This window comes from Triturus cristatus, chromosome 5_2, assembly GCF_964204655.1.
Source record: "Triturus cristatus chromosome 5_2, aTriCri1.1, whole genome shotgun sequence".
Classification (NCBI taxonomy): domain Eukaryota; kingdom Metazoa; phylum Chordata; class Amphibia; order Caudata; family Salamandridae; genus Triturus; species Triturus cristatus.
Window position 1 is genome coordinate 958,603,934 of NC_140588.1, and position 26,576 is coordinate 958,630,509.

The 26,576-nt window shown below is 48.7% G+C and overlaps 1 protein-coding gene across 4 annotated transcripts in view; it reads left to right on the forward strand.

The window, feature by feature from the left end:
* LOC146829464 (phosphatidylinositol-binding clathrin assembly protein-like) overlaps positions 1–26,576 on the forward strand; it is a 704,267-nt gene that overhangs the window by 252,920 nt on the left and 424,771 nt on the right. For all 4 annotated transcript variants that reach the window (XM_085608147.1, XM_085608148.1, XM_085608150.1 and 1 more), the window contains exon 10: positions 8,742–8,865. In XM_085608147.1, coding sequence (XP_085464273.1) covers positions 8,742–8,865 — 124 coding nt within the window. The remainder of the gene's footprint in view (positions 1–8,741; positions 8,866–26,576) is intronic.

A 26,576-nucleotide genomic window follows, 5' to 3' on the forward strand; every position in this document is an offset into this window, starting at 1 on the left:
AAAACACAATCTACTGCCATATCAGCACATTCCTCTTTCCTTTCCTGTTCATCATCATCCCCTTACCATGTAATCAAGCTGATTGGCTAGGCACAAAGATTTGAGCGATCTACAAATTGTATCTTCAACTCCATAAACAACACCGCACCACACTACCTATTAGCTCCCACACACCCCAAACGCAGTCTACAATCTGCTAATCAAAACCTTCCAGTTGCACCAAAACCTTTCTCTGCTCATCTAGATTCCACGCAACCTACTGCGACCCTATACTTTAGAACTTCCTTCTAGTGTGCTGCTCTCGAGGAATATATCAAAATCAATGACAAATATTCTCACCACCTCATTTCTTCCACTGAAGCATCTGCATTGTAAATATGTGTATTTCTGATAAATGTTTGCACTACTCCGATATGATCGTCACCTTCAGCTATCCATCCTATTTCTACATAAAGATATGTAATAAGCACAGAGGGGACATCCACAGTCAAAGAAAGCAAGTGTTTTTACGTGCTAAAAAATTCACAGTGGGGTCAACTACTATCTGACCCATCATCAACTCCTAGCCTCTGCTTAGGAGATGGGAGAGCTTTTTCTGCATCTCCCAGAGGAGAACAGAAAGAAAAGCTTTGAAATAGTGGTTGAGGACTCTAATGTGGATATGCACTGTGCCCTTGATGTGACACACCTTGCCAGTCGCCTGGCAGCTCGGGCTGGACTGGTCCCACTGGAGCAGGGTCAGGACTGATTTGCATGTGGCTAGGTTCAAATGTAGATGTCATGGTGTGCCTGGGCTGGGATGCAGCCCGAGTAATTACCAGTGGCTGAGATTAATTCAAGCATTCCATCATTTATTTTAATGCTTTAGGGTATCCTCAAATCAAGAGCATTTTGGTTATATACCATGCTTGGCTCTGTATCTGGTTGTCACCCATAGGTACAGCAGAAACTGCTCAATCTACCTTTTGATGGAGAGCACATGTCGGGCCACATATGGATTGAAGCTCTGGAGAAAATCATAAACGAGATGGAAATTACAAAATCCATATGTCCTATTTTAAAAGAAATGTTCATGCAGCATCTACAGACACTCTACAGCACCATAAAAAAACAGACAACTATATCAATCTATACAGCAGCATGTTTACAATGCAATTTGATACAGTCCGCACAGGTCTAGTCCTATCAACAGGGGAAAATTTGAAGCTAATGCAAAGTTCATAGTCAAGAATGCCGTCAGAAGGGGATCTATGTGTCCAAACAATGACACTCTCTTTTTTCCCCACAATCACAAGTCCACTATTATGGGAAGGCTGACTATTTCCTTCAGTTATAGAAGACTTTTACCACTAGTGAGTGCTATAAATTGCAGAGATGCAATATTCTTAACATATACAATCTTGAACTACCAAACAGTCCTCCACATACCCACAAAATGGAGAGAAAAAAATCTCTATTTGCTTCTGGAGAAAGCACCCTCCCTACTCGGCAAAGACACAATTCAGGAGATGCCCCTACATTTAGGTGGCCATGGGGGCTGTACTCCATGTACTTCCTCATCCAAAATCAAGAAGGCAGTCTGCACATCTTGAACACATTCTTCCCAACATCCACTTCAGGCTGACCTCACTACAGTAAATCATCCTGCTCTTGCAGTTTGATGTCTACCTGGTGACCAGCCTATTTAAACAAGCATTTGCAATGCAATAGGTCTCGCATTTACGCAAGTTTTAGCTATTGGCATTGTAAATGACAATGTCTTTTATTTACATTTTAAAAACAAAAACATAAATAAAAGTCATTGTCTTTTACAATGCCAATAGCTACAACTTACGTAAATGCGAGACCTATTGCAAAATGCTTGTTTTGTTTATCCGGAAAAAAAGCTGTTTGTTTTGGACTTCTTTCAAAGCCTGGCTCCCAACATTGACATCTGCTGTTACTGATAGCTCCTGCCGGGAGCTGATGGCCCAGCCAGGCAATAAGAAGCCTGCTTTGAAGGATCCTAACCAATGGCAGGCAGAGCATGTGGGAAGGGGCGGGGTGAACTAAACTACCCAACCCTGAGCTTCTAATCGGAACAGTGACAAAACAAAGCATGCTGCTAAACAACTTCTTATCGCCACCACCGGGCCACCACCCTGCACACAGAAGCACTTCACCTCCTCGGCATCAAAATGTGGCTCCTCCCCTCCCATTTAATCACAAAAAGATACTCCAGTCGATCGTAGTCAGAGAGGTTATTATGTTGTCTGTGTCAAAAGACGGGGAAAAAAATTGAGGGGGAAGAATGGGGCCTCTCTAGTGAAAGGTTGTGCTAAACACAATCTTGTGTCAGGGATAGAACACTTCTTGTTTTAGTTACTCTCACACACCCTAGTGGTGTCATGCTTTATCATCGGGTCACCCCGACCCCTACAAGTCTGGGTGGGCTCGACCACAGTGTTGGGAGCTCTTGGAATAGATGAAGGAAGGGGGTGCGAAAAAGAGGCAGGGAAGAACGAAAGAAAACGATGATGGAAAGGGAGGAAGGGGGAAGGAGACTAGGAGGGAGGATAGATACCAACGTGGACCGGATAGCAAGCCAGATTTTAAAGTACATAAGTAGGAGAGAAAGATACAGACGTGACAGCCAGGGGCAGAGATGTACAAAGCCGGGAACGATGAAAAGAAAAAGCGTTTGAGGGAAGAAGATGATAAACTAAAACCTAAGAGGCAATGAGGGAGATTGAGATGAAGAGTAAGTCGAGATAAAAAAGAAAATGTGGGAATGGACGGGTGAGTCTGCAAGTTATAAGTATAAGGGTCAGTAAAAATATGGGTGCAGAGATTATAGAAACGAGTGATGCACGCTCTTCCAGGAATGTAAAGAATGCCGCTGGCACCCGGCCGCGCTGCACACACTACTTCCTCCAGAGACAAGCAGATGGCATTGCCGCCTCTACGGAAGTGTGTTCTTAATCAGGGGCCGTGAGTTTATAGCTGTGGTTATTCTACTCCTACGTAGTTTGTACAGGGGTCCTCACGAAAACACACACCATAAACCTTAGCGATGCCTATGCAATGCATCCCAAGAGGAAACATTAAGAAGTACGTTGTATTGAAAAGATTGGTGTTTCTGAGACCTTTAATGTTGCTGTTAGAAAGCAAATATAATGCACAGTCGCGTTCCGAAAAACTGAGAGTGCATGCTGCACTTTAATGGGCTCCGTTTCTCAATGGAGAACCTGTTACCGAGTATTAATCCCTGGGGTGCAACGAAATATGCATCGTGCATGAACGTCCAAATGAAGAGTTGCTGGTGAACCCATGTATTCCAAAGGCGCAGTTGAATACAAACGGGAAGCAGCTCGCCCTCCCCTTAATCGGTAGGTAGATTACACACACCCAGAGTTGAAGCCATAGGATTTATTCCACATCTCCGACAGCGGTGAGTGCAACACTTTAAACCCGGCAAAATTCCTCAGCGCGGCGCCAAAAGTTAAAGCAGGTGCAGCATCTGCTCGTGTGCGTGCGCGCGCGTAACCACACTTGAAACCCGGTAAAAGTGAAAGCAGATGCAGCGTCTGCTCGTAAGCGCGCGCGTAAACGCAAGCTCTAGGCCACAAGCAAAAGCGTGTGGTAGCATTTTCTGAAGCCCACTTACTAAAAGTCTCGCCAGTGCAGCGCATGCGCTGGCTCAGACAAGACCTAAAAAAAGACATCTGTGTCTATTACCCAATGTTAACCAATCATTGTCAGTACCTCCGATTTATGGTAGGTGAAGAATCCTCATCGGTTCACAGTTTTGCCTTTCCGGTTAAAATCTGCTCCAAGAGTCTTTAACAAATGTCTGGTTGTGATCGTAGCACACTTCAGCTGCTTAGAAATGCACCATTACCTTTGCCTAGACAATTGGCTGGTATAGGTCAATCCTCCTCAGTGCTTGCCCCAAACCCAGAACACTACTTAATAATTCAAGATTCACCCTCCTAATTAACAAACCACACCTTCAACTACAAAATATCGCGGGTATTTTTAACCTCGGATAAGGTACTGGCATTCCAGGGATTGATTGCTTTTTTCAGATTTAACTGTGAGAATGATGCTAAACCTGCTTGGCAAGATGGCATTGTGCATAGCATCAAATGCTTATGGTCCGGTACCAGAGTCTAGCGAGCCAATGAACATGTACTTCTGGGATTAAGATCTAATGTTGTTGCCCTTATACAGCACAAGTTTGTTAGTCTCCTCTTTACATGTTAGTCAGTTCAGTTGAAACATTCTTCCCTAACCCTCCAGTATGACTGAAAAAATACTGCAGTTGTTAAATGTAAAGCACACAGGCCTAGGTCCATGCTTTGCATCCACACACTTATGATTTCATATATATGAGGGGCAAATATTTGCTAGATTAATTGTACATTTCCGTCAGGTTCTATATGCATGTGCTATTCTAATAGAGACTTCTAACAGCAGATTCTTCACCTGTTGAATATTCTTCAGGCACCAGACTGGATCTGGAAACATTTGAACATTGCCTCTACACTCCTGTAGGTGGGGGCTGTGCAGTTTGTACTGCATTATCAGACGTAGATCCAGCGATACCTTTCGTCTCTTTGAGACAGTTTTTCTACCTAAATTTTGCAGTGTGGATGGGAAATGTCTCCTCCCAAGGTGGCAGGATTTAAACCCAGTAAGAACTATCAAAAACAAATGTCTGTGACAGATCCTCATCAGAATTGCCTCTGGTCTATTCACAGCTCTAAGGCCCACAGTGAATGCCTGTTGATGAACTCCAAGGCCATAGTAGACTACAGGGTGAAGTTATACGTCTCAAAGCATCGGAAGACTGTTGGGTCCAGTCCAGGTCGGTCTTGGTCCCGTTTCCAATCTAGAAGTCTCAGGAGTCTTTCCTGAGATCGCTCGTCATCTCTCTAAATATTTGGGTACGTCGTAAAAAAAACATATAAAAATCCAGGTGGGACTTGGCCCCTTCCCTCCACTCTCATACGCCTGAGAAGGCGATAGGGCATCTCCATGCCTCTTGATTTTGCTTCTGAAGTCGATCAATTTCTGAGCCCATCCCAAAACTTGTGCCCGCACAACCCGTTTTTCCAGGGCTGTCTGTGACACTGAGGTGGATCCAAGAGTTCTGCAAAGCCATGGTCTGACTCTTAGGATCCATTCTGACTCCCTCTGGCACGCCTGTGTGTGAATAGAGCAGAGAGGCCCGCCACCTGTGAAATCACTGGCGGGTTAATTCTCGGTGCCAGTTGAACCCTCAAAGTGTCACCAGGCCTTCTTCAGGGCCCATACAGACTCCAACTCCGTGACCCATGCCCTTTCACAAAATGTTGATGCCAATGCTGACTCAATCGATGCCTGAGGACAAGGTGCCTATTGTGCTCACTGACTGGTGTCAATATGACTTTGACTGAGTCTGCACTCAGTTTCTGACGAACCTCAGCTTTCCGTCTCGAAACTGTTTTGTGTCCCACCTCCTCAAAGCAGGACCCACACGTTTAATTTGTTGTTTGGCACTGATTTGTGTAATGACTATGATGCAGGTAGTGAAATTAGTTAATCCCATCACAAGAACAACTGGAACGATGACCTCCAGGATGCCAGTGGCCCTGACACTTCTGATTCCCGCCCCCTCTAACCACTTGGTCCTGCCACTGAGGAAAGTGCCTCCTTTGCCATGAGCATGCAGTGGGCAGCGGATGTTCTTGACCTCCAGCTCCTCACCTTAGAGGTCCAATGTAATGTTCTAACAGAAGTATGGGGAGACCAATACTGAGCCCCTATTGCCTTTCAATGAGGCACTGACCAACACCCTCTTAGCTGCCTGGGCTAAATCTTGTTCTGGACCCCCCACCCCCGTAAATTGCCAGATTGCAATTCGCCGCCACCCTGCCTCAAGTTACCCCGCATTTTTCTTTCAGGTCCCCTCTCCTTAGAACTTAGTGGTGCATGCTTCCACTAATCAGACAAACCCTAACACTTTCCTGGCTACTCCCCGATTAGGGAGTCAGAGAGTGGAAACCTTAAGAAGAAAGGTATTTACCTCTACCAGTTTAGGTAACCGGTCCATTAATTCTAATTGACTGCTCGGTTGATATTCCCACACCCTCTGAGATTTGGTTGCTCAAATCCTCCCATTCATCCTATACTGACCCAGGGCATTCCAGAAGGTTGTGATGCTGCCAAATTTACGATGTGCTGTGGGTTGGGCACCACAGACTCTGTCGGGCGAGCAATTGGCACTAGCATTCTTATTTGTCGCTGTGCCAAGCTGCGGTATTCAGGCTTTTTGGGCAATGTCCAAACATCTCTTATGAAAATGTCCTTTGGCGGGACCCTTCTTTTTGGGGAGAAAGACGTCCCTCTTGAGCTCTTCAAAGGGAGCTGGGCCACTGCGCACTCCTAGGGCCTGTGTGCTCCGCCACACCATGCGCATGAATATTTTTCCACTTTGACAGCTGTACCCTGTACAGACAGCCACTTCAACCTCATTAAGGAACCCCGCCTTTTGAGTTTGAGACACAGTGCCATTCAGCCCATTGCCTCCCCCTCCTGCGGATCCACCTGCTAAGCAACCCAGTTGGCGGCTGGGTCCAATAGTTCTTACCAGTTTTGCCAACTATAACATCAGACAGGTTGGTCCTGCAAATTGTACAGAAGGATTATGCGCTACTCTTCCAGTCCGTTCCACTGCACCTTCCAAAATCCCTGAAACGACTGATGGAGGACCATCTGATGGTACGGTAGCAGGTGCAAGCCCTTTTGGCCCAAGGGACTATCAAGAGGGTGTGGGCATTGGAAGTGGGTCATGGTTGTTACTATCTCTGCTTCCTTGTGCCAAAAAAGAAAGTTGGCTACCTTAGTCCTGTTTAATACCTGCACCCTCTCAATTTCTTCTAGAAGAACAAACACAAGATGCTCACCCTGGCGGAGGTCTTGTTTGCTCTCGCCTTGGAGACTGGATGGTGGTAGTGTATTTCTAGGACACCTATTTTCATATAACCTGTCCTGCAGGTCTGCAGGTGCTACCTGCGGTTCATGGTGGGACAGGAGCATTTTCAGTTCGCTTTACTCCCCTTTGGTCTCACCAGTCCTTCACATCTACCTCTACAACTGGCTGTTGATGACGGGCTCACCCCAGGCAGTAGTCCTCCACATCCAGACCATGGCAAATCTCGTGTCATCTTTGCGGTTCAATATCAATGTGCCGAAGTCACAGATGACTCCTTCTCATACACTCCCGTTAATCAGAGCCATTCTAAACATGGTATGGTTTTATGCCTTCCCTCCGCAAAGGAGATTCGAGGCATTCAGGCTGTGATTCTAATCTTTCGGCTTCGATTCTGGATTTCAGTGAGCTTGACTCTGTGGGTGCTGAGAGTGCCTCCTGCATCTTGCTGGTCAAGCTATCCAGGTGGCGCATGCGAGCTCTGCAGTGGAATCTGAAGTTTTGAGGTCCAGCATGAAAGGGACCTCTCTGACCATGACGAGATTTTGGAGGCGACTGTGAAAAACCTGCTGTGGAGATCAGAGGTCTCTAGATTCCGTCAGAGTTCAGTTCCAAATCAACCTCCTGGAGCGAATGGCCATCTGCTTGGCGCTGAAAGCCTTCATTCCATCCATTAGGAGGAGGTTGGTACAGGTGCTTACGGGCAACAACAGCGCCATGTGGTATTGCAACATGGCATAGTAGGGTCATGGACCCTGTGCTAGAAGGCGCTACATTTCTGGAACTGGCTGGACCAGATGTTGCTGGTGGTGTACCACTTAGCAGGATCCTTGAGTGCCAGGGTGGACAAGCTCAACTGTCGATGCCTAGTGCATCACAATTATCAGTTTCACCTAAAGGTGGTTCAAGGTCTCTTTTGTACATGGGAAGAACCGTGGCTCAATCTTTTAGCCACCCCTGAGAATGTGCAATGTCAGCAGTTCTGCGTGTTGGGGTTTCCAAGGCATCTCTCGCTCTGAGATATGTTCAGCCGAAGGTGAAACTTAGGACTCCTGTATGCCTCCCCAGCAATATTTCTTCTACCCCAAGTTCTGGAGAAGAGCAGGACCGACTGAGCCCAATTCATCCTCTTGGATCTGGATTGGGCACCGAGAGTCAGGTACGTAGATTTCCAGGGCTTCAGCATCTGTCCTCCGATCAAGCGGCCCTTGCTGAGAGGATCTGCTTTCTCAGCAACGTAGCAGCGTTCTTGAACTGGGCTTTCACTACCTCCACCTTTATACTTGGAGCTTGAGCATCAAAAGTTAAACACTTTGACCTTCCTTTGAAAGGGGTTTTATGTCATCTTGGCAGCCAGGTGTCCCTCAATAAATACTGTATACGCCTGTCGTTGGGACATATTTGTAGATTGGTACGGTATTCGCCATATTGACCCTCTTCATGCTGAGTTTTCTGAAGTTTTATTAGTTTTATCCCTCGCCTGGCAATGCTTTCCTCTGAGCACAGTTAAAGGGTATGTTTTGGCTCCTTCTACCTTTATACGGTTGCCGGACAAGCCCTTAATATTTAAAATACTGGTTGTGATGCTTTTTTTGGTATCATTCAAAAATTGAGGAATCTGACCAAAGCAAGGTGAGGCAGGGTGCCTTTCTCCTTTCAATTAATTTGTTGGCTATGAGTGCTAACTACATTGTTCTGTAATTGGATAGGATGTGCTGTTACCTTGAGTGCATGCTTATTAAAAGATTGTTCATTAATGAATTACGATTGTGCTTTTCTATTATAGAGCAAGCACCCTCTCCAGTGCAGTCTCAACGCTGGCAAATACGGGCATGTCATTCAGCAGAATGGATGAAAAAGAGAAGCAGCAAGCATTGGAAGAGGAACAAGCGAGATTACAAGCACTTAAGGTACTCCTTATGTGAAAAAGTGATCATAGATATTGTAAGACTGATGTTGATTTGATCACCCCAGGACATCAAATCTTCTCAATAAAGAAGGATATAGACTTGTTAAGACTGCATATTTCTATATACTTGTTTTGTTTATTTCCTCCCTTCTTCTCTTAGTCATCAAACATCTAATACTCAGACAATGATCAGTTAGTTTTTTCCCACAGTCTCGGAGGTAAGTTGAGTTTTTTGTTTTGTTTAGAAGGTACCTTTATCAAAAGAAGCACTAGACTTAGTTGCCAAACGAAAGCTGCTGCGTCTGGTTAATAGGCACCCACATGCAGTACAGTCCGGAGAAGAAGTGCAAGCAAGAAAAAGTGGGTGCCCCCACTCATGTTCAGTTTAAGAAAGAGCTCAACACACACCTTTTAAAGAACACCAAATCACAACACTGTAATAGTTTATATCCACTCCCAGAATCCAGCACCCACATCCTAGTTGCACTCTGTTCCTACCTTTGAAACTGTAGAGTGCTCTGCTGCCTTCCACCTAGGTTTGTGCTGCTTAACTAACATATGTTGAATAACATGGCGTTCGAGGCATGTGGGCTGCTGAATTCATATCTGTGCATAGATCGCCGCCTAGTGTTGGGTCCGGATGTTTGCACGTTGTTGTCCTGGAAGAGTCTTCGAAGTATCCTAGGATAGGTGACTCCTCCCCTGGACTACAGTGCGCATGGGCATCCTCTCCATCCTCAGATTGTTTTTTTCCGCCATTGGGTTCGGATGTGCTTATCTTGACTCAAGTTAGGAAAAACTTTTTCCAGGCCAAAAGGCCTTTAGTTCGCGTCGGTACTGTTCCCGATCGGTATCGATAGTATCTTTGTTAGTTTACTAACTTCCAGAATCAACTTTTTCGCATCTTGCCCGACCATCGACCCGACATAGACGATGGAATCGAGGACACCATTCAAGCGGTGTCCTGTATGCAATGCGAAATATCCCCACATCGACGTCCATCCGGTGTGCAACAAATGCCTTTCACCGGATCACGACGAATCTACATGCATGGCCTGTGCCCGGTTTCGATCCAAGAAGACTCTCCGGAATCGACGAGCGGCGAGACTCGAGGCGCAGCAAACGGCACCGGCCCCGGCCGACATCTTCAGCGCCGAGACCGAAGATGTCGAAGAAGTGGAGAACCTACCCTCCAGTCCCGCTTCCGAACATGACTCCGGATCGGAAGACGTCGACGAAACACTCTTTCGCAGAGATGAAGACGACACCGAGGTAGGAGACTACAATGAGGCCTTAGGGGCCGAAGAGAGTAGCTCCGGTGACGAGCAAGGCCTACCCGTACAGACTGAGGAAATCCCAGTGCAACAGTCTATGGCCCCGGTCGAGGGATCGCCTTCGGGCCTTACCCAAGACCTATCCCGCAGTTCTTCGGCCCTGCCCTCGGGCCCGGCCTCGGACATTCAGCGGCAGCCATTAATGCCCAAACCGGCTGGTTTCCCTTCTTCGAAACCGAAACCAAAAGCTGTATTGGTTCAATTGAAACCGAAACCGAAAGTGGCGCTGGTCGGATCGAGGCCCTCCACACCTTCGACGCCAGCAAAACACGTCGGCACCGAGCGCACCAAACGAGACTTCGGTGCCGAGCTTGAGGCGGCCGACGTCGGAGTCGGCATACGGAAGAAGACCTTCGGTGCCACCAAACCTACTCGGCTCCCGGCACCGACGCAATCGGCCCCGACCCCAAAGGTCAAACTGCCTGCTGCGTCTCCCACCGCTTCGACGGCACCACCAAAGCCACAATCATCGAAGACATCGACGGCCATTCCCGCCCCTCGACTCGATGACTCACCGGCGCCGAAAAAGTCCACGCCTGCCTCCACAGAACCGGTCGGCACAAAAGAATCGAGGGCGCTCCAGGTGCGACCCGTTGCTGCGCAACGCACCAAAAACAAAACGGTCCTCCAGGACATGTCGAGCTCCGAGCCAATAAAAGCTCCAGCAGCCTCTTCGGCACCAGCCAACATTACTTTTGGCCTGCCACCATCCACGGCCCAGAAACTGTTCCAAATCAGGACACGGGTCACCCACACCACGATCACGCCTGCCGAACGCTCTGCGGAGACGTCTCCATCGCATCTCATCGACGCCGACACCGGCAGGATGATTATCCACAAAAGGAGAATAACTTCTGAGCCAGCTTTGGACTCCTTCCGGATCCCACTTAATAGAAAGCTGCCAGTGGCTTCGGAACCACTTCTTTACGAACCTTTCCAATCACCCTACCAGGATCCACAATCCTTCTCTCCCACACACTCCGACACGGATGCGTTGGAGGACTACATGGGTGAGCAAGTCCCCTACCCCGGAGAGATGGACCCTGAAGGCCAACAGGACCCTGATCAAGCTTGGGATGACCCTGTAGACCCAAGTGCACCTATGGATGCACAGGACCCGCAACTCTATGGAGCAAAAACATCTCCCACAGAGGACACTGCAGCGTTCAACGCTCTAATTGAACGTGCTGCGGCCAATCATGGGGTGCAACTTCACTCTGACACCATCGAGGACGACTTTCTTATGGATACTTTCGCATCCTCAGAAAGGAATATAAAGACTCTGCCCATGTTAAAGGGGGTCCTCAAACCAGCAAAGGACATCTTCAAGGAACCCACCAGGGCAAGAGTGATAAACCCCAGGATCGACAAGAAATACAGATCAGCGCCTGGGGACCCTACTTATATTAGAGGCCAGTTACCTCTGGATTCCATTGTCGTTGCGAATGCTCGCAAGAGGGCACACTCGCAAACAACAGGTGACGCTCCTCCCCCGGACAAAGAGTCCAAGGTGTTAGAGACCTCTGGCAAACGGGTTGCCGCCCAGGCAGCTAACATATGGCGCATTGCCAATACTCAAGCGCTCCTCGCTCGCTATGATCGAGCGCACTACGACACATTAGAGCAACTACTCCAACATCTCCCTGACCAATTCAAAGAAGGTGCAGAGATCCTCATCAGGGAGGGACAGCTCCTCACAAACGCATCCATCAAGTGTGCGCTGGATGCCGCAGACACAGCTGCCAGGGCCATAAACACTAGCGTCATGTTGCGACGACATGCCTGGTTGCGAATCTCCGGATTCAAACCTGAGGTGCAAAATAACATACTCAACCAGCCTGTCAACCCCGACTATTTATTCGGGCCGGAGGTTGACACCACCCTAGAGAAAATAAAAAAGGACACGGACACTGCAAAGTCCATGGGGGCTCTCCAGACTCAGTCCTTTCGGAGCGGCTCCTTTCGTCGCCCCGGAAATAGAGGAGCAGGTAGAGGACAGGGGTCACAGCAAACCTACAACAAGGGCAATACACAAACCACCTACGATAAAAACACCCGGGGTGGATATCGTGGCTCCAGCACAAAGGGCAGAGGACGCGGCTACGGCAAAACCAGGTCCTCCCCCAAGAACAAGCAGTGACGCCCTCTCCCTTCCTCCCGACCACATAACACCTGTCGGGGGAAGGCTACAAAGGTTCCTGTCCACGTGGAACTCCATCACCACGGACAGGTGGGTCAAAGATATTGTCAAATACGGTTACTGTCTAGAACTAACCTCGACTCCACCCACAATACCTCCAAAAAACCGGCCTATGTCCTCAGAGCACTTAACGCTCTTACAGCAGGAGGTGCAAAGTATGCTTCTAAAAGGCGCAATAGAGGTCGTACCCGTCCACGAGCAAGGTGCGGGGGTGTACTCCCTGTACTTTTTAATACCAAAAAAGGACGGGTCACACAGACCTATATTAGACCTCAGACCCCTGAACCAATACATTCTTTCCGAGCACTTTCACATGCTCACTCTACAGCAAGTCCTCCCACTGCTCAAGCAGGGAGACTTTCTTGCCACACTGGACCTCAAGGACGCGTATTTCCACATACCCATTCACCCCTCACACAAGAAATACCTCAGGTTCACTGTTCAAGGGCAGCACTACCAATTCAAAGTCCTTCCCTTTGGCGTGACAACAGCACCCAGAGTGTTCACAAAGTGCCTAGCTACTGTGGCGGCACATCTACGGAGGCGGCACATACACGTCTACCCTTACCTGGACGACTGGCTCGTTCAAGCGAAGTCAGCCCAGCAATGTGCCAGCCACATGTCCCGCACCATTCACCTCCTTCACAGTCTGGGGTTCTCACTAAATTACCCAAAATCCCATCTCCAACCCGCACACGTACAACAGTACCTAGGTGCGACTATAGACACTTTGGCGGCCACAGCTCAGCCAAATTTAGTGAGAATCAACAGCATGCAGATGCTGATTTCCAAGTTCAAGCCACAACACTCCCTTCCCGCGCGAGTGTTCATGCAGTTGATAGGCATGATGGCCTCCTGCATCTTCATAGTCCCCCACGCGAGACTACATATGCGCCCGCTTCAGGAGTGCTTAGCACGTCAGTGGAATCAGGCTCAAGGACAGTTGAAAGACCTAGTGTTGGTGAGCGGTCGGGCATACGACTCTCTGCATTGGTGGAATCCACAAAACCTTTGCAAGGGCCGACCGTTCCAAGAGCCTGTCCCACAGATAATACTGACGGCGGACGCGTCTCTCCAGGGATGGGGAGCTCATGTACTCCATTACACAGTGCAGGGACTATGGACACAACAACAAAAGATGCACATCAACCTTCTAGAGCTGATGGCAATCTTCCTGGCTATGAAAGCATTCAAAGTACACTTGTGCAACAAAGTCGTGTTGATCCGGACGGACAACATGACTGCCATGTACTACATACAGAAGCAGGGAGGAACACACTCTCCACAGTTGTCTCATCTGGCTCAGAGCATGTGGAAGTGGGCCATTCAGAGGAACATGTTCCTCATGGCAGAACACCTCCCCGGCAAGGACAACCAGATGGCGGATCTGCTCAGCAGACACAGCCACCAGATGCACGAGTGGGAGCTACACCCATCAGTACTCCAACTCTACTTCCAGCAGTGGGGTCATCCAGAGATGGACCTATTCGCGACAAGCGAAAACGCAAAATGCTAAAGCTTTGCCGCCAGGTTCCCACATCCGCAGTCGCAGGGCAATGCGATATGGATGAACTGGTCCGGCAGATTTGCGTACGCTTTTCCCCCAGCACCACTGATACCGCTGGTGGCACGCAAACTCAGACAACACTCACTGACACTCGTCCTAGTTGCTCCAACGTGGGCACGCCAGCCATGGTACACCACCTTTCTCGAACTTTCCGTGGTGCCGCATCAAAGACTGCGGGTCAAACCCGAGCACTTGACGCAGAACCATGGAGAGATTCAGCACCCAGATCCGCAACAGCTGAACCTGGCAATCTGGCTCCTGAAGTCCTAGAGTTTGGCTACCTAAACCTGCCACCTGACTGTATGGACATCATTAAGGAGGCCAGGAGACCCACTACCAGAGCTTGCTATGCAGCCAAATGGAAAAGGTTCGTCATTTATTGCAATAATAATGACATTAACCCGCTAGACGCATCCATCCAAAACATTATTTGTTACCTATTACACCTATACCGATGCAATCTGGCGTACACCTCCATACGTGTCCATTTGACCGCAATATCAGCCTATCTACAAACCAGGCAGCACCTCTCTCTATTCAGAGTGCCTGCCATCAAAGCATTCTTGGAAGGACTCAAACGAGTCATTCCTCCAAGCCACCCACCGGCTCCAATGTGGAACCTCAACTTGGTCGTCACACGCCTGATGGGTCCACCCTTTGAACCTCTACACTCATGCGAGCTTCAATTCCTTACCTGGAAAGTAGCTTTCCTAGTAGCGATCACTTCTTTAAGAAGAGTTAGTGAACTCCAGGCACTGACCGTCCAAGAGCCATTTATACAGGTTCACGCCAACAGGGTCGTACTACGTACCAACCCAAAATTCATGCCCAAGGTAATATCGCAGTTCCACATGAATCAAACTATTGAACTGCCTGTTTTCTTTCAAAACCCACAAACTGTCGCAGAAAGGGCACTCCACACACTAGATGTAAAAAGGGCCCTCATGTATTACATCGACAGGACCAAACCCTTTAGGAAAACAAAACAACTTTTCGTTGCCTTTGCCCCACACCACAAAGGTAACGCTATCTCCAAAGCAGGTATAGCCAGATGGATCGTTAAATGTATTCAAATTTGCTATCAAAAGGCTAAACGCACATTAACGATTCCCCCACGAGCCCACTCAACACGTAAGTTAGGGGCCTCCATGGCTTTCCTAGGAAACATTCCTTTGCATGATATATGTAGAGCAGCCACCTGGTCCACTACACATACATTTACCAAACACTACTGTGTAGATGTACACTCAAAACAGCAGGCAGCTGTAGGACAGGCTGTTCTCAAAACTCTTTTTCAGACCGCTGCAGCTGGCACTGGTAGCCGCCGCTAATAAGAAGGCACTGCTATATATTCTATGCACAGATATGAATTCAGCAGCCCACATGCCTCGAACTGAATATGCTACTTACCAGTATGCATCTGTTCTTGGCATGTAGGGCTGCTGACATTCATATCGCCCTCCCTCCTCCCCGGCGCCTGTAGCAGCTGCAGCTCTCAGAATTACTGTAAGCATGGTCATCACTTTCTGTATCTACTCCATCACTGCCACAATGGCGAAAAACAATCTGAGGATGGAGAGGATGCCCATGCGCACTGTAGTCCAGGGGAGGAGTCACCTATCCTAGGATACTTCGAAGACTCTTCCAGGACAACAACGTGCAAACATCCGGACCCAACACTAGGCGGCGATCTATGCACAGATATGAATGTCAGCAGCCCTACATGCCAAGAACAGATGCATACTGGTAAGTAGCATATTCAATTCTGTACGAGAAGCTGATTTAGATTCTTTCCGTTTGATTAGAACGGGGTGGCCCGTGTCAGTGTTATCTCAACCCCTGACAACGTTTCAGAAGCAATAAGCATTTCTTTTGAAGACAAGTTTCGTTATTTTGAGGGCCGGAAGTTTTCCTTCTTCGGTTCTTGGTGTAAAATGTATACTCCTAGTTTTGGTCATAATCCTTTCTCTTCAGAGCAGAAGAATCATCCTGTTCCATCAAAATTGTATCAGAGTCTCCTTGAAATTAAATGAAATGGAGACCTTGAAGGCAGTGGGTCTAGTAGAAAAGCGTAAAAAGCAACACAGACACACTTACAAGCCTTATGAAAGATGTTTTTACCTGCAGAGGGTTCAAACCCCTCAGTGGTTACAAGTTCATCACCACCACCAACAGCAGCTGCAAAGGGCTTCCCAGCAGCACCAACGACGTCAGCTCAAAGGAAGAGCGGGCCACAAACCTGCCCCAAACATGGAAGCCTTCTGCAGGTTCCAGGCAATGAGTCTCTGCTTCCCTTTCTACTGTTACCCACTCCGGTAGGGGGGAGTATCTCACAATATCTAACGGAGTGGAAATCCATCACAAAAGATGCCTGGGTTTTGAATATTGTACAAAATGATCTGATAGAGACATCTAGCCGCAGATTCCTTAACTTAGAATATCCCCAGGTATCAGACTGGATCCAGAAAGTTCTTTGCAGCAGCACCACTCTGCGCCGGGGATGGCGCCACATGACCCCACCCTGACGTAGTCCACGTATGTGACGTCCGCGAGGTCATATAAGTCCCTCCCGGCGCGATGACGTCCGTTTCCTTCTTTTCCGCGTGCAACGCTGATCCATAGTAAGTGGTTCCTCTGGCCTGTTTTCAGGCCCTTTTGACACTTCGCGTCTGGAACAGTGTGCGATGCCTTCGGGCTTTGAAACCTGTACCTCCTGTTTGCGGCAAATGTCCGCGACAGACCCACATCTTATCTGTATGTGGTGTTTGGGCGAACACCACGACTCGACAGATTGCAACGCCTGCCAACACCTCAAGTCGAAGTCCCGGCGGGAGCGCCGAACGAAGCTCCTTTCGGCTCGACTGTCCCGGTCGGCGTCGTCTCGTCGTCTGTCCTCTTCGTCGGCAGGCCCCTCTGGGTTACAGTTGGGGGCGCCGCTCACCCTCTGCGGCCCGGAGACGTCGTTCACCCCTTCTGGGTAAGTCGCGGCGCATGCCGCCGAGGTCCACGACCTCTCTTCCGCCTGTTGTCGGGGGCACTAGTTCCTGGAGCCCTCCGGACGTGTTCCCCATCTCCTATCTGCCCTATCCGGGCACGGGGGAGACTCGGACCCAAATGGAGGCCTATGCCGGGGCTCTGCAAGCCTCCCTTGGGTCCGCTCCTGTCTCTGGGGCGTCCTCGGGGCCCCCGCTACTTGCGGGGTCCCCGACCGACTCGCCGGTGGGTTCGCCCCCAGCGCCTATTCAGCCCTTACCCTCCTAGGGATAGCCCGTTAGTGCCAGGGCAAAGCTTTGCCACTGCCTCCTGAACTTCTGCCAGTGACAGGTCGTCTTCTAGTCCATGAGCTTCCACTTCTCCTAATACTGGGGTGGGAATTGCCGCCAAGTAATCCTATATTTCTGCCTGTGATTTAAGTGTTCGAGCCCGATATAGATCCCTGTAGTACTCTACGAAAGCCTTAGCCACCCCTTCGTCAGTGGACTGATTAGTCCCCTGGGGGGTCCATCACCTCTCTCACCCATCTATCCTGGGCCTCCTGCCTGCTAATCCAGGCTAGGAGCTTCCCAGCCTTGTCTCCCACCTCATAGAGGCGGTGCAATGTCGCCAAGTGCGTTTTCTTAGTGTTGTCTGTGGCCAGTTCCTTATATTTCAGTCGCAGGGTTGTGAGTCTACGGGATATTTCAGGGTCACTGCTCTGGGCGGCCTGCATGTCTAACTTGTTTATTATTTGTTCCAACTCTACCAGGCATTTATCCATCTCTTTCTTTTCCCAAGCTATGCGGTTTTGGGCTCTATCCCGCAACACTGTCTTATAGGCCCCTTAGACCGTCACCCCAGAGGGGACAGAGTCCCTGTTTTCCAGGAAGTAAACTTCGGTATTTACCTTAATTCCACTAGCTATGCGGTTTTGGGCTCTATCCCGCAACACTGTCTTATAGGCCCCTTAGACTGTCACCCCAGAGGGGACAGAGTCCCTGTTTTCCAGGAAGTAGACTTCGGTATTTACCTTAATTCCACTCGCTATTTTGGCGTTGCTCAGGTCCCATGGGCTCAATCTCCAATTGCGAGTGCTGTCCCGTTCCCTCAAACTCATCTCAACTAGGAGTGGGGAATGGTCCAAGAGGCCTCTAGCTGTATAGTCTGTGCATCCTGTGTTGCGTAGTTCCCCTTTGGGGATAAATACATAGTCCAATCTGGAGTGTGTATCGTGGGCCCTGGAATAAAAAGAGAACTGTCTGACTAGGGGAGGTTTATTCCTCCAGGCATCTGTCAGGCCCATTGTTGTGGAGAATCGCCGTAGTGGTGTGGTCGGCATAGATCTGACAAAATCCCTGCATCTCACCCGCCCCCTCCCTGAGCTGTCCAGAGCTGGGTCCAATCAGGATATCAATCACCTTGGTCATGGTAGGCGCTTGTAGCCTGGGTGGTACATATACGCAGATCAATGTAATCTCAGTCCTTCCCCATAGCCCCAAAACTCCCACGTATCTACCCAGGGGATCTTGCCAAAGGCATGAGGTTTGAAAGGGGATGTTGTTCTTGATCAGGATAGCCACCCCTCTTGCCCCAGATGTGAATCCTGAGTGTGCCAGGACCTTGTAGGCCCTACGGCCGATAAAACCACACTGTGTACCCTTAAGGTGTGTTTCTTGCAGCATTGGGATGTCTGGATGGAGCCTCTTAATATGTTGCGACACGAGTCCTCATTTAATCTTTTCCCCCAGCCCATTAACGTTCCAAGTCATAACCGTTAAGGTGGGTTGTCGGGTCATGTTACCTCTAGTGAAATTGGAGCTATAGCGCTAAAATCTAGGGGTAGGTGGGAGTGTGGTTCTCTGTTTCTGTCTCTCATTCTGCAGGAGAGTCCTGTTGTGACGACCCTTGTGCTCAACAAACCAAAATGCAAACATTTAAAACCCAACTGTGCAAAACCCCTCCATCCCCAACCCTCCCCGCCCCCCCATATCTGGAAGTGGCCCTTGGCCGGTGAGAGTAGGTCGGTCTGTTACCCCCCACCCCAGATTATGAACCCCAAAACTCCAACTCTTACAGTTTGCTGCCCATGTGTCCAAGCTGTCCACAGTTAGAAGATCAAGGCACTTCAAAGAAGGAGAGAAAAAAGAAAAACAAAGGGATAAAAAAGAGAGCGAAAAAAGAAGGGGGGGGTTAAGGACTGGTTCGCGATGCCTTCCTGCGGGCATTCAGCTTGCAGCACCCAGTTCATTCGGGTCACTCTCTGTGGGTGGAGCTCCATGTATTGGCCTCTCATCCGCCTCGCTTTGCTCGAGTGCCTGGATTGCCTTCTCCAGTGGATGTCTGGATTCTGGTCCAAAAGACGTCCGTATCTTCAGAGTGAGATTGCTGGTTGGAGGATCCGGTTCTTTGCAACGTGCCTTTTTCGGATTGGGAGCGCTCGCCTTTGTGGTGATCTTGACTCCCTTTGTCCTGCATGAGTTTGCTCCGGGCATGCGGAGTTCTTTTACGTAGTCTCCACAGACGGCTCACAGTTGTGCGACTTCTTCGTCGGGGAGACCCTTCCCAGTTGGTGCTGTTTCGTGGCATGCGGTTGTCCGAGCCTCCTGGGGGTCGAAGCACTGGTCTTTCCTCCACCCAGGCCCGTGCCTCTTCTGGGGTCTGGAAGAAGAGGGTCTTCCCTTGGAAAAGGACCTTTAGTTTCGCCGGGAACAGGAGCATGTATTGAAGTTGAAGGGCCCTTAACTTGACCATGACCGAGTCAAAAGTATTGCGTTGCTTCTGGGCTTCTAGACTGTAATCTAGGAATGTCATGATCTTTAAAATGTCATAATGGACTTCCCCCTTGCGACGCATTTCTCGAAGTATCATGTCCCTCTCCAAGAAGATCAGCAGTTTTGCAATAATGAGCCTCAGTGGGGCCCCGGGAGGGGGTTTAGCGCTCAATGCGCGATGTGCGCGTTGTATGACGGAGCATTGGGACAACTGCTCTGCGGTTGAGATCCATCAGCCAGGTTGTCAAGAATGCTACTACGCTGTTACCCTCCGCTCCATCCGGGAACCCCACGACGCGGATGTTATTCCTTGAGGCCTGGTTTTCTGCGTCATCGATCCTCCACAACATGTCTGCTGTGGAGCTGCGCATGTCTCTCATCCCCTTTTGGAGGTCCTTGACGGCATCTTCCACCTCCGACACTCCGGTCTCGGCCACCGTTACCCTCTTGTATACCTTGCGGAGGTCCTGTCTGAGCAACAACACCTCCGAGCAGACCTCTTCAATTTTCCCTTCTAAGGCTTCTCAGAAGCTTTGTATTGCTTGGAGCCGTGTCGAAAGGAGGCTGCGCTGCCACCTCAGATTACGTAGGGAGCACTTAGTGTACTTGTCCATTGTGCCCTGCCTCAGGGGCTTTGGGGCTTTAACCTTGGCCATGGCTCTGGGTAATGTCACCCCAATGTGGATGATCAGATTCCTGATCGTGTGTTCCCAAGTGTCCAGTCCGGAGGGTTACGCTCCTCAGCCTCTCCGAGTCTGCGGAGCCACACGGGGACAACGCAGCGGCCTACCGCTTCCAAGCCCGAGACTGGGGGGGAAAAGGTATCTTGCTGGGAATGTTTTTCGATGTTTCCCACGCAACGTTGGCCAACGGCTCCAACACAAGAGCGCCGGTTCCAGTTCTCATCCCCAGTCTCAGGCTCCCCGGGCTTATTGTGTTTGGATTGGAGTGGGGCTTATTGTGTTTGGATTGGAGTGGGGCTTATTGTGTTTGGATTGGAGTGGGGCTTATTGTGTTTGGATTGGAGTGGGGCTTATTGTGTTTGGATTGGAGTGGGGCGTATGGTGTTTGGATTGGAGTGGGGCGTATGGTGTTTGGATTGGAGTCGGGCTTATTGAAGTGATGCATATTGTTTTGGACTGGGGTGGGGCAGATTGTTTTGGATTGGGCTGGGGCAGATTGTTTTGGATAGCTCCCAGCCCTTTTCTAACTACAACAGCATTTCGCAAATCGATACACATGTGCTACCACATGCTTTTGCAGGCTCGACCCTAAAAATGTAATAATGAGGGAAAAAGAATGTATCAAAAGAGAAGAACAAGAAGGGGTGAAAGGAAGGGTTAAGTCTCGAGAGATGTAAGGACAGATGGTGAAAGGAAAACTGCATTGAAGAGTGAAGGACAGTGGAAGGATGGGAAAATGGTGGATTTGTGAAAGGATTGATGGAATGTGAGGGGATAAGATGGCTTAAAGGATACATAGGTAACGTAAAGAATGGATGTATGGAAGGATAGTAAAAGGACAGACGGTCGAGGGATAGTGGAGGGTCTATGGATGTATGAAAGGAAGGGCAAAAGGATTTTTTTTTGTATGGAAGTTTGGTCTTCGCTCGTGCAGTACCATCTAAGGTAAGTTATAAGGTAGGGAGGGGAGGCATAACTTTCTGGTTCTAAGTTCTAGCTCTTAGAAAGCAAAGAGAATTCACCACGAGTTTAATTGATCCGCAAATCTCAGTCATTCTTTTGGATACACTGCACTTGCAATTTATTTTAACGATTAAAGAGGGTCAATCTCAATTGTGTCGGTGTGGTCAGGCTGGAAGAAAACACTTGTTGCTGCATCTATATGATTGTGAGAGCCAATAAAAGTCTATATGGAGCACCTAATGCCTGCGCTGGTGGCAGGTTGATTATTTTCTATAAAATCTGCTTGCCATGTGTAAAATAGAAAGGCCCGTCTCTTCAAACGTTATAGTAACACATAACTTTCACATTTGTATGCATATTAAAGGACAGAACCTCCATACATATATTGCAAAGGAACAGCACTCACACGTGTTCATTCATAAGCACTGTGAGAAATTAATCGCCAGAAGAGAGACTCAATCCAATGTACTGCAAGTGCTCAAGACGAGTGCTAAAGCTGAGCTATCATTGGCTGTTGGCCTGACTTCTGAAGACTTTCAAATAACAATTCATATGTTTAACAAAATTGGTACCGTTTTTTTTTATCTAAACACTACTGCAACAGCACAATGCATTAGTTAATGTTTTATGTGGCCTGAAGTCCTGTGACACCTATGACACGGTGAAGGAGGCAGGAGCATTAGGACTGCTGTGTTTACTTTCTGTTGTTTCTTCCTCTCTGGTGACTCTCACACGTGGCAGCCCAATCACACCCAGCACGTTTTACCAGTTTCTCTTTGTATTGTTAAATTCCACAGGGAGTTGGAACTAAGGGCTTTTAAAAACAAATGTTAAAATCGGCAGAAATATGCAAGCCATAGAGAGGGAGCCGAACCCATGAACAGGAGTGGAGCCTATGACTCATGGATAAGACTCACGTTCCCACAGAGCCCGTAGCAAATGGCAGTGTTGTAGTATTCTCTATATTTAGGTCTACATTTCAGCAGTCAGTTCAAGTTTTTATTAATGAAAACTGGTTACACAGGCCAAAACAACTTGGGACAAAGCAAAACTTAAGAAACTCACCTACATAATGTTCTCCCTGGTCTCGCCTTATGACTGGATTGCATGGGAACGATAAAAACACAAGGGCCTGGAAGCCTCTGGACTCCTCCCTCAGACCCCAGCCCACCTATCATTAGAAAATAAACAAGAGTTGCTGGGTCTCGGTGGAAGAGGCAGAGGCCCCTAACACACCCCCTCCTACATTATCTCAAATGGCCTGCACTGCCCCCAGCCATTGAGATTAATGGAGCACTTCCAACTCCTCCCTCGGCCATGTGACTAATGCCTAATGTAAAAGTGTATTCTCTACAGTAAGACACACACACTGCACCCACCAGTGTGTCGTCACTGCCCTGATTTATGCCTCAAATTTGAAGAACTCTTCACCTAGCCAATGCATATGCTGGACCAAAGGCCATCCTCCACGGCTCCTAAAAAAAACCAGATGTTCGAGGCATATGGGCTGTAGATCACACACTTATGCATAGATCGCCATCTGGTGTTGGGCCCCGATGTTTGCACTTTGTTGTTGTCCTAGAAAGTCTTTGGAAGTCACGGGATAGGTGGCTCCTCCTTTGGACAATAGTGCGCATGGACATCGACTCCATCGTCACATTGTTTTTTTCCGCCATCGGGCTCGGATGTGTTCATCGCGCTCCAGTTCGGTGTCGTTACCGATCATCTTTTCAACGCGAAATCCTCACCCATACTTCGGTATTGTTTCGATCGCATTCCCCTTCGACGCGCATCTCTACCAGACCTTCAAATCTTCGATTCCGGTCGTCGACGCAGGCCTTCGGGCCTACCTGCGCCATTGGGCCTTCGGCTCATGGAAAGGACTCCCTTTAAAAAGTGTCCTAAATGTGGATCCAAGTTTCCACACACAGATCTTCATGAGGTGTGTAACCTCTGCCTTTCACCCGAGCACAAGGCCAAAGATTGTCCAACTTGTGCCTCTTTCCGCTCCAAGAAGACGATCCGGGACCGTCTAGCTCGAAGAACAATGGCTCAATCATCGACATCCATTCCAGACGACATCTTCCAGGAAGGCATCAATGTGCCTCAGCAGGAGCAGATCCAACACAGCACCCTCAGCTCCTCCAAAGCCGACGACTCCGACGTCGAAGACATCACTCCGGGGCAGCGGGTCTTAGGAACTGACGTCTACCCCTCCTCACCCCCCCCCTTCCCAAAAAGGCTTTGGTCACACCTTCGCCCTCGGGCCTAGGTGCACACCGGGACAAAACTTTTTACGCCCTGCCTTCGGGCTTGGCACAAAAGCCAGTACAAAAGCCTTCAGGCCACTCGGGATCGAGCCAGCCTGCAGTCGGTGCCAAAACTCCATCCCCGGCACCGAAAAAGAAACCGATGCCTTCCTCCGCGCCGAAGCCTTCCTCCGCATTGACGCCTTCGGCGCCAAAACCCACTGGCACGGACGCCCCGGGTCCGAAAAAATCCTCGGAACCGAGCAAACACTCGGCTCCAAAAATCTCGGGCTCTCAGCCTTCGGAGCACAGGCCTACGGATCCGAAAAAACCACCGGAACCGAAAAAATAGTCTGTACCGAAACCACTATCTGGATCGAAGAAAATTCCCGAATCCAGGCCTAAAGAACACAAAAAGCCTCCAACTTAACAACCGGCACCCAAAAAGTCGGCGCCGAAAGAACACACGTCTGAGGAGGAACTTTCTCGACCGGATCCTACTCCAAAAACACTTCAAAAAGACCCTAAAACAGGTTAACTCGTACATAGCCCTTCAAAAAAACGGAAAATGAACAAACCTATACCAGCCCCACTTGCCTTAAAAAAGAGACATTGCTACTTCTCTATTAAGGATTTCTCCTCCTCCTCCTCCCCCTCCCCCTCACTCTCCTATCCCATATTCAGCTCCCCCACCATCCTCTCCACCTCCAGATGATGATGACACCTCTGATGACATGGGGTATGATCATCCTTTAGGGGAACCCAGTCCTCCTGGTCCCCCAAAGGGTCCATGGGAAGATTACGACGCACCTGATGTCCCAGACACACCTCAGGACGACATCTACCCATCTAGGCCATCCCCTCCTGAGGACACTATAGGGTTCACTCAACTAATACACAGGGCAGCAGAATGCCACAGGGTAAACCTACATACAGACCCTATAGAGGAAGATTTCCTCATGGACACTTTTGAACCATCACAAAGGTACAGTGCCATTCTCCCCATGTTAAAAGGGGTAATCAAACACGCTCCCGAGGTGTTCAAGGATCCTGTAAGGGCCAGAGTCATTAACCCCAGGGTAGAATAGAAATATAAAGCTGCCCCATCTGACCCTGTTTATATTAACGGGCAAATACCTTTAGATTCTTTAGTGGTCTCCAATGCCAGGAAAAGGGCCAATTCGCAAATCACAGGAGATGCCCCACCTCCTGATAAAGAATCAAAACTGCTGGACGCGTCTGGAAAGAGAACAGCATCCCAAGCAGCTAACATGTGGAGGAATGCCAACACACAGGCTTTGCTTGATTTTTTCTGCGTTTTGCTTTGGTTATAAACATATCCTTTTACCTTGCAGCGTTGATGCCTATTTTCAAATAATTTGCCTACAACATCCATTGATTGCGATCGCCTTTCAGTGACCCTTGCGATTTTCTTGGGATTTGTTAACTACGTGCCTTCAGGTGACAAACCAATTCCCACACCCCTTCCCCTCCTTCCCCCCCGCCCTTACACACACCCCCTCCCCGCGCCCCCCCCAACTCCCCCCACCCTTTCTCCCTTGATATTTCTCATTTTCTAAATAGTGAACATGTGCTTTCATAGCCTTTATTCTATTTTTCTTTCATTTCCAAACAGCACTTCTTAAAAATTGTCGCCATTGTCCTGATGATGACCTTTATTGAACAAGGTCGAAACGCCGTCGACATTCCAGTGTAATTTACGGCCACCCCAGGATTAAATCCTCAAAACAAATTATTTATTGCATTCGTATTATTTGATTGTGATTATTGTCTCTCTATTTTGCGCCGCTTCACGCTGTATATATATCACTTGTGTCACTGCACTTATCACTTGCACTAGGCACGGTCAGTACACAATTGGTGTGTTTTTTGGCTACTTTAATTCAGTTGTAATATAGTGCTGTCATAACCATTTGCATAATAATAATGCTTTTTTTCTTATCTTGGTCTTATCTGTTTGCCTTCTTTAATGATGTATGCATTTACTTTAATAGTCTTTGTAATTACTGGTTGAGACATTGTTGTTTTGCTATCATAATTCACCAGGTCTCAACTGGGCAAACGGGTTTACTCCTGTTTTACGTTCCTTGCATGATATGATGGGGCACATTACTATGAGCTAGAGACCCTACTACAACACCTTCCAGTACAAGGCACGAGGTAATGATCTCATCCAGGAAGGCAACGTCATAAAAAATCCCTCCAGTCGTTGTACCCTCGATGCTGCAGACACAGCCTCCCGGGCTATTAACACCAGCGTCCTTTTACGGAGACATGCATGGCTACGCATTTCCGGCTTCAAGCTCCCAGAAGTTCTTTTTGTCGCTCCTCTTACAGAGGCACCGCTAGAGGTTTTTCCACAGAAAACCCCTCCACTTCGTACAAAAGTCCAACACAGACCTTATCTACAAGAGGCTATTACAGAGGAGGCTACAGGGGCAATAACAATAAGGTTAGAGGCAAAACTACCAACACTCGTACCGCCTCCACCCCTAAACAATGACTTCCCTCCACTCCTCCCGGACCACTCTATTCCGGTCGGGGGAAGATTGCTACAGTTCTTACCTGTCTGGAACACCATTACCACAGACAGGTGGGTGAGACAAATCATCCAATCCGGTTATTGCCTGGAGCTCACTTCCTCTCCCCCGCACATTCCACCCAGACAACGTCCAATGTCCGCAGAACACTTGACGCTTCTAAAACAGGAGGTACTTTCCCTCCTACAAAAACATGCCATAGGACCAGTTCCCCTTCATCACCAGAACACAGGGGTTTACTCCCTGTATTTTCTCATTCCAAAGAAGGATGGAACCCTGAGACCCATCTTGGATCTCAGACCATTAAACCTCTACATACAATCAGACCATTTCCATATGGTCACTCTTCAACAGTTCCTCCCGTTACTCAAACAAGGCGACTTCCTTGCCACATTAGATCTCAAGGAC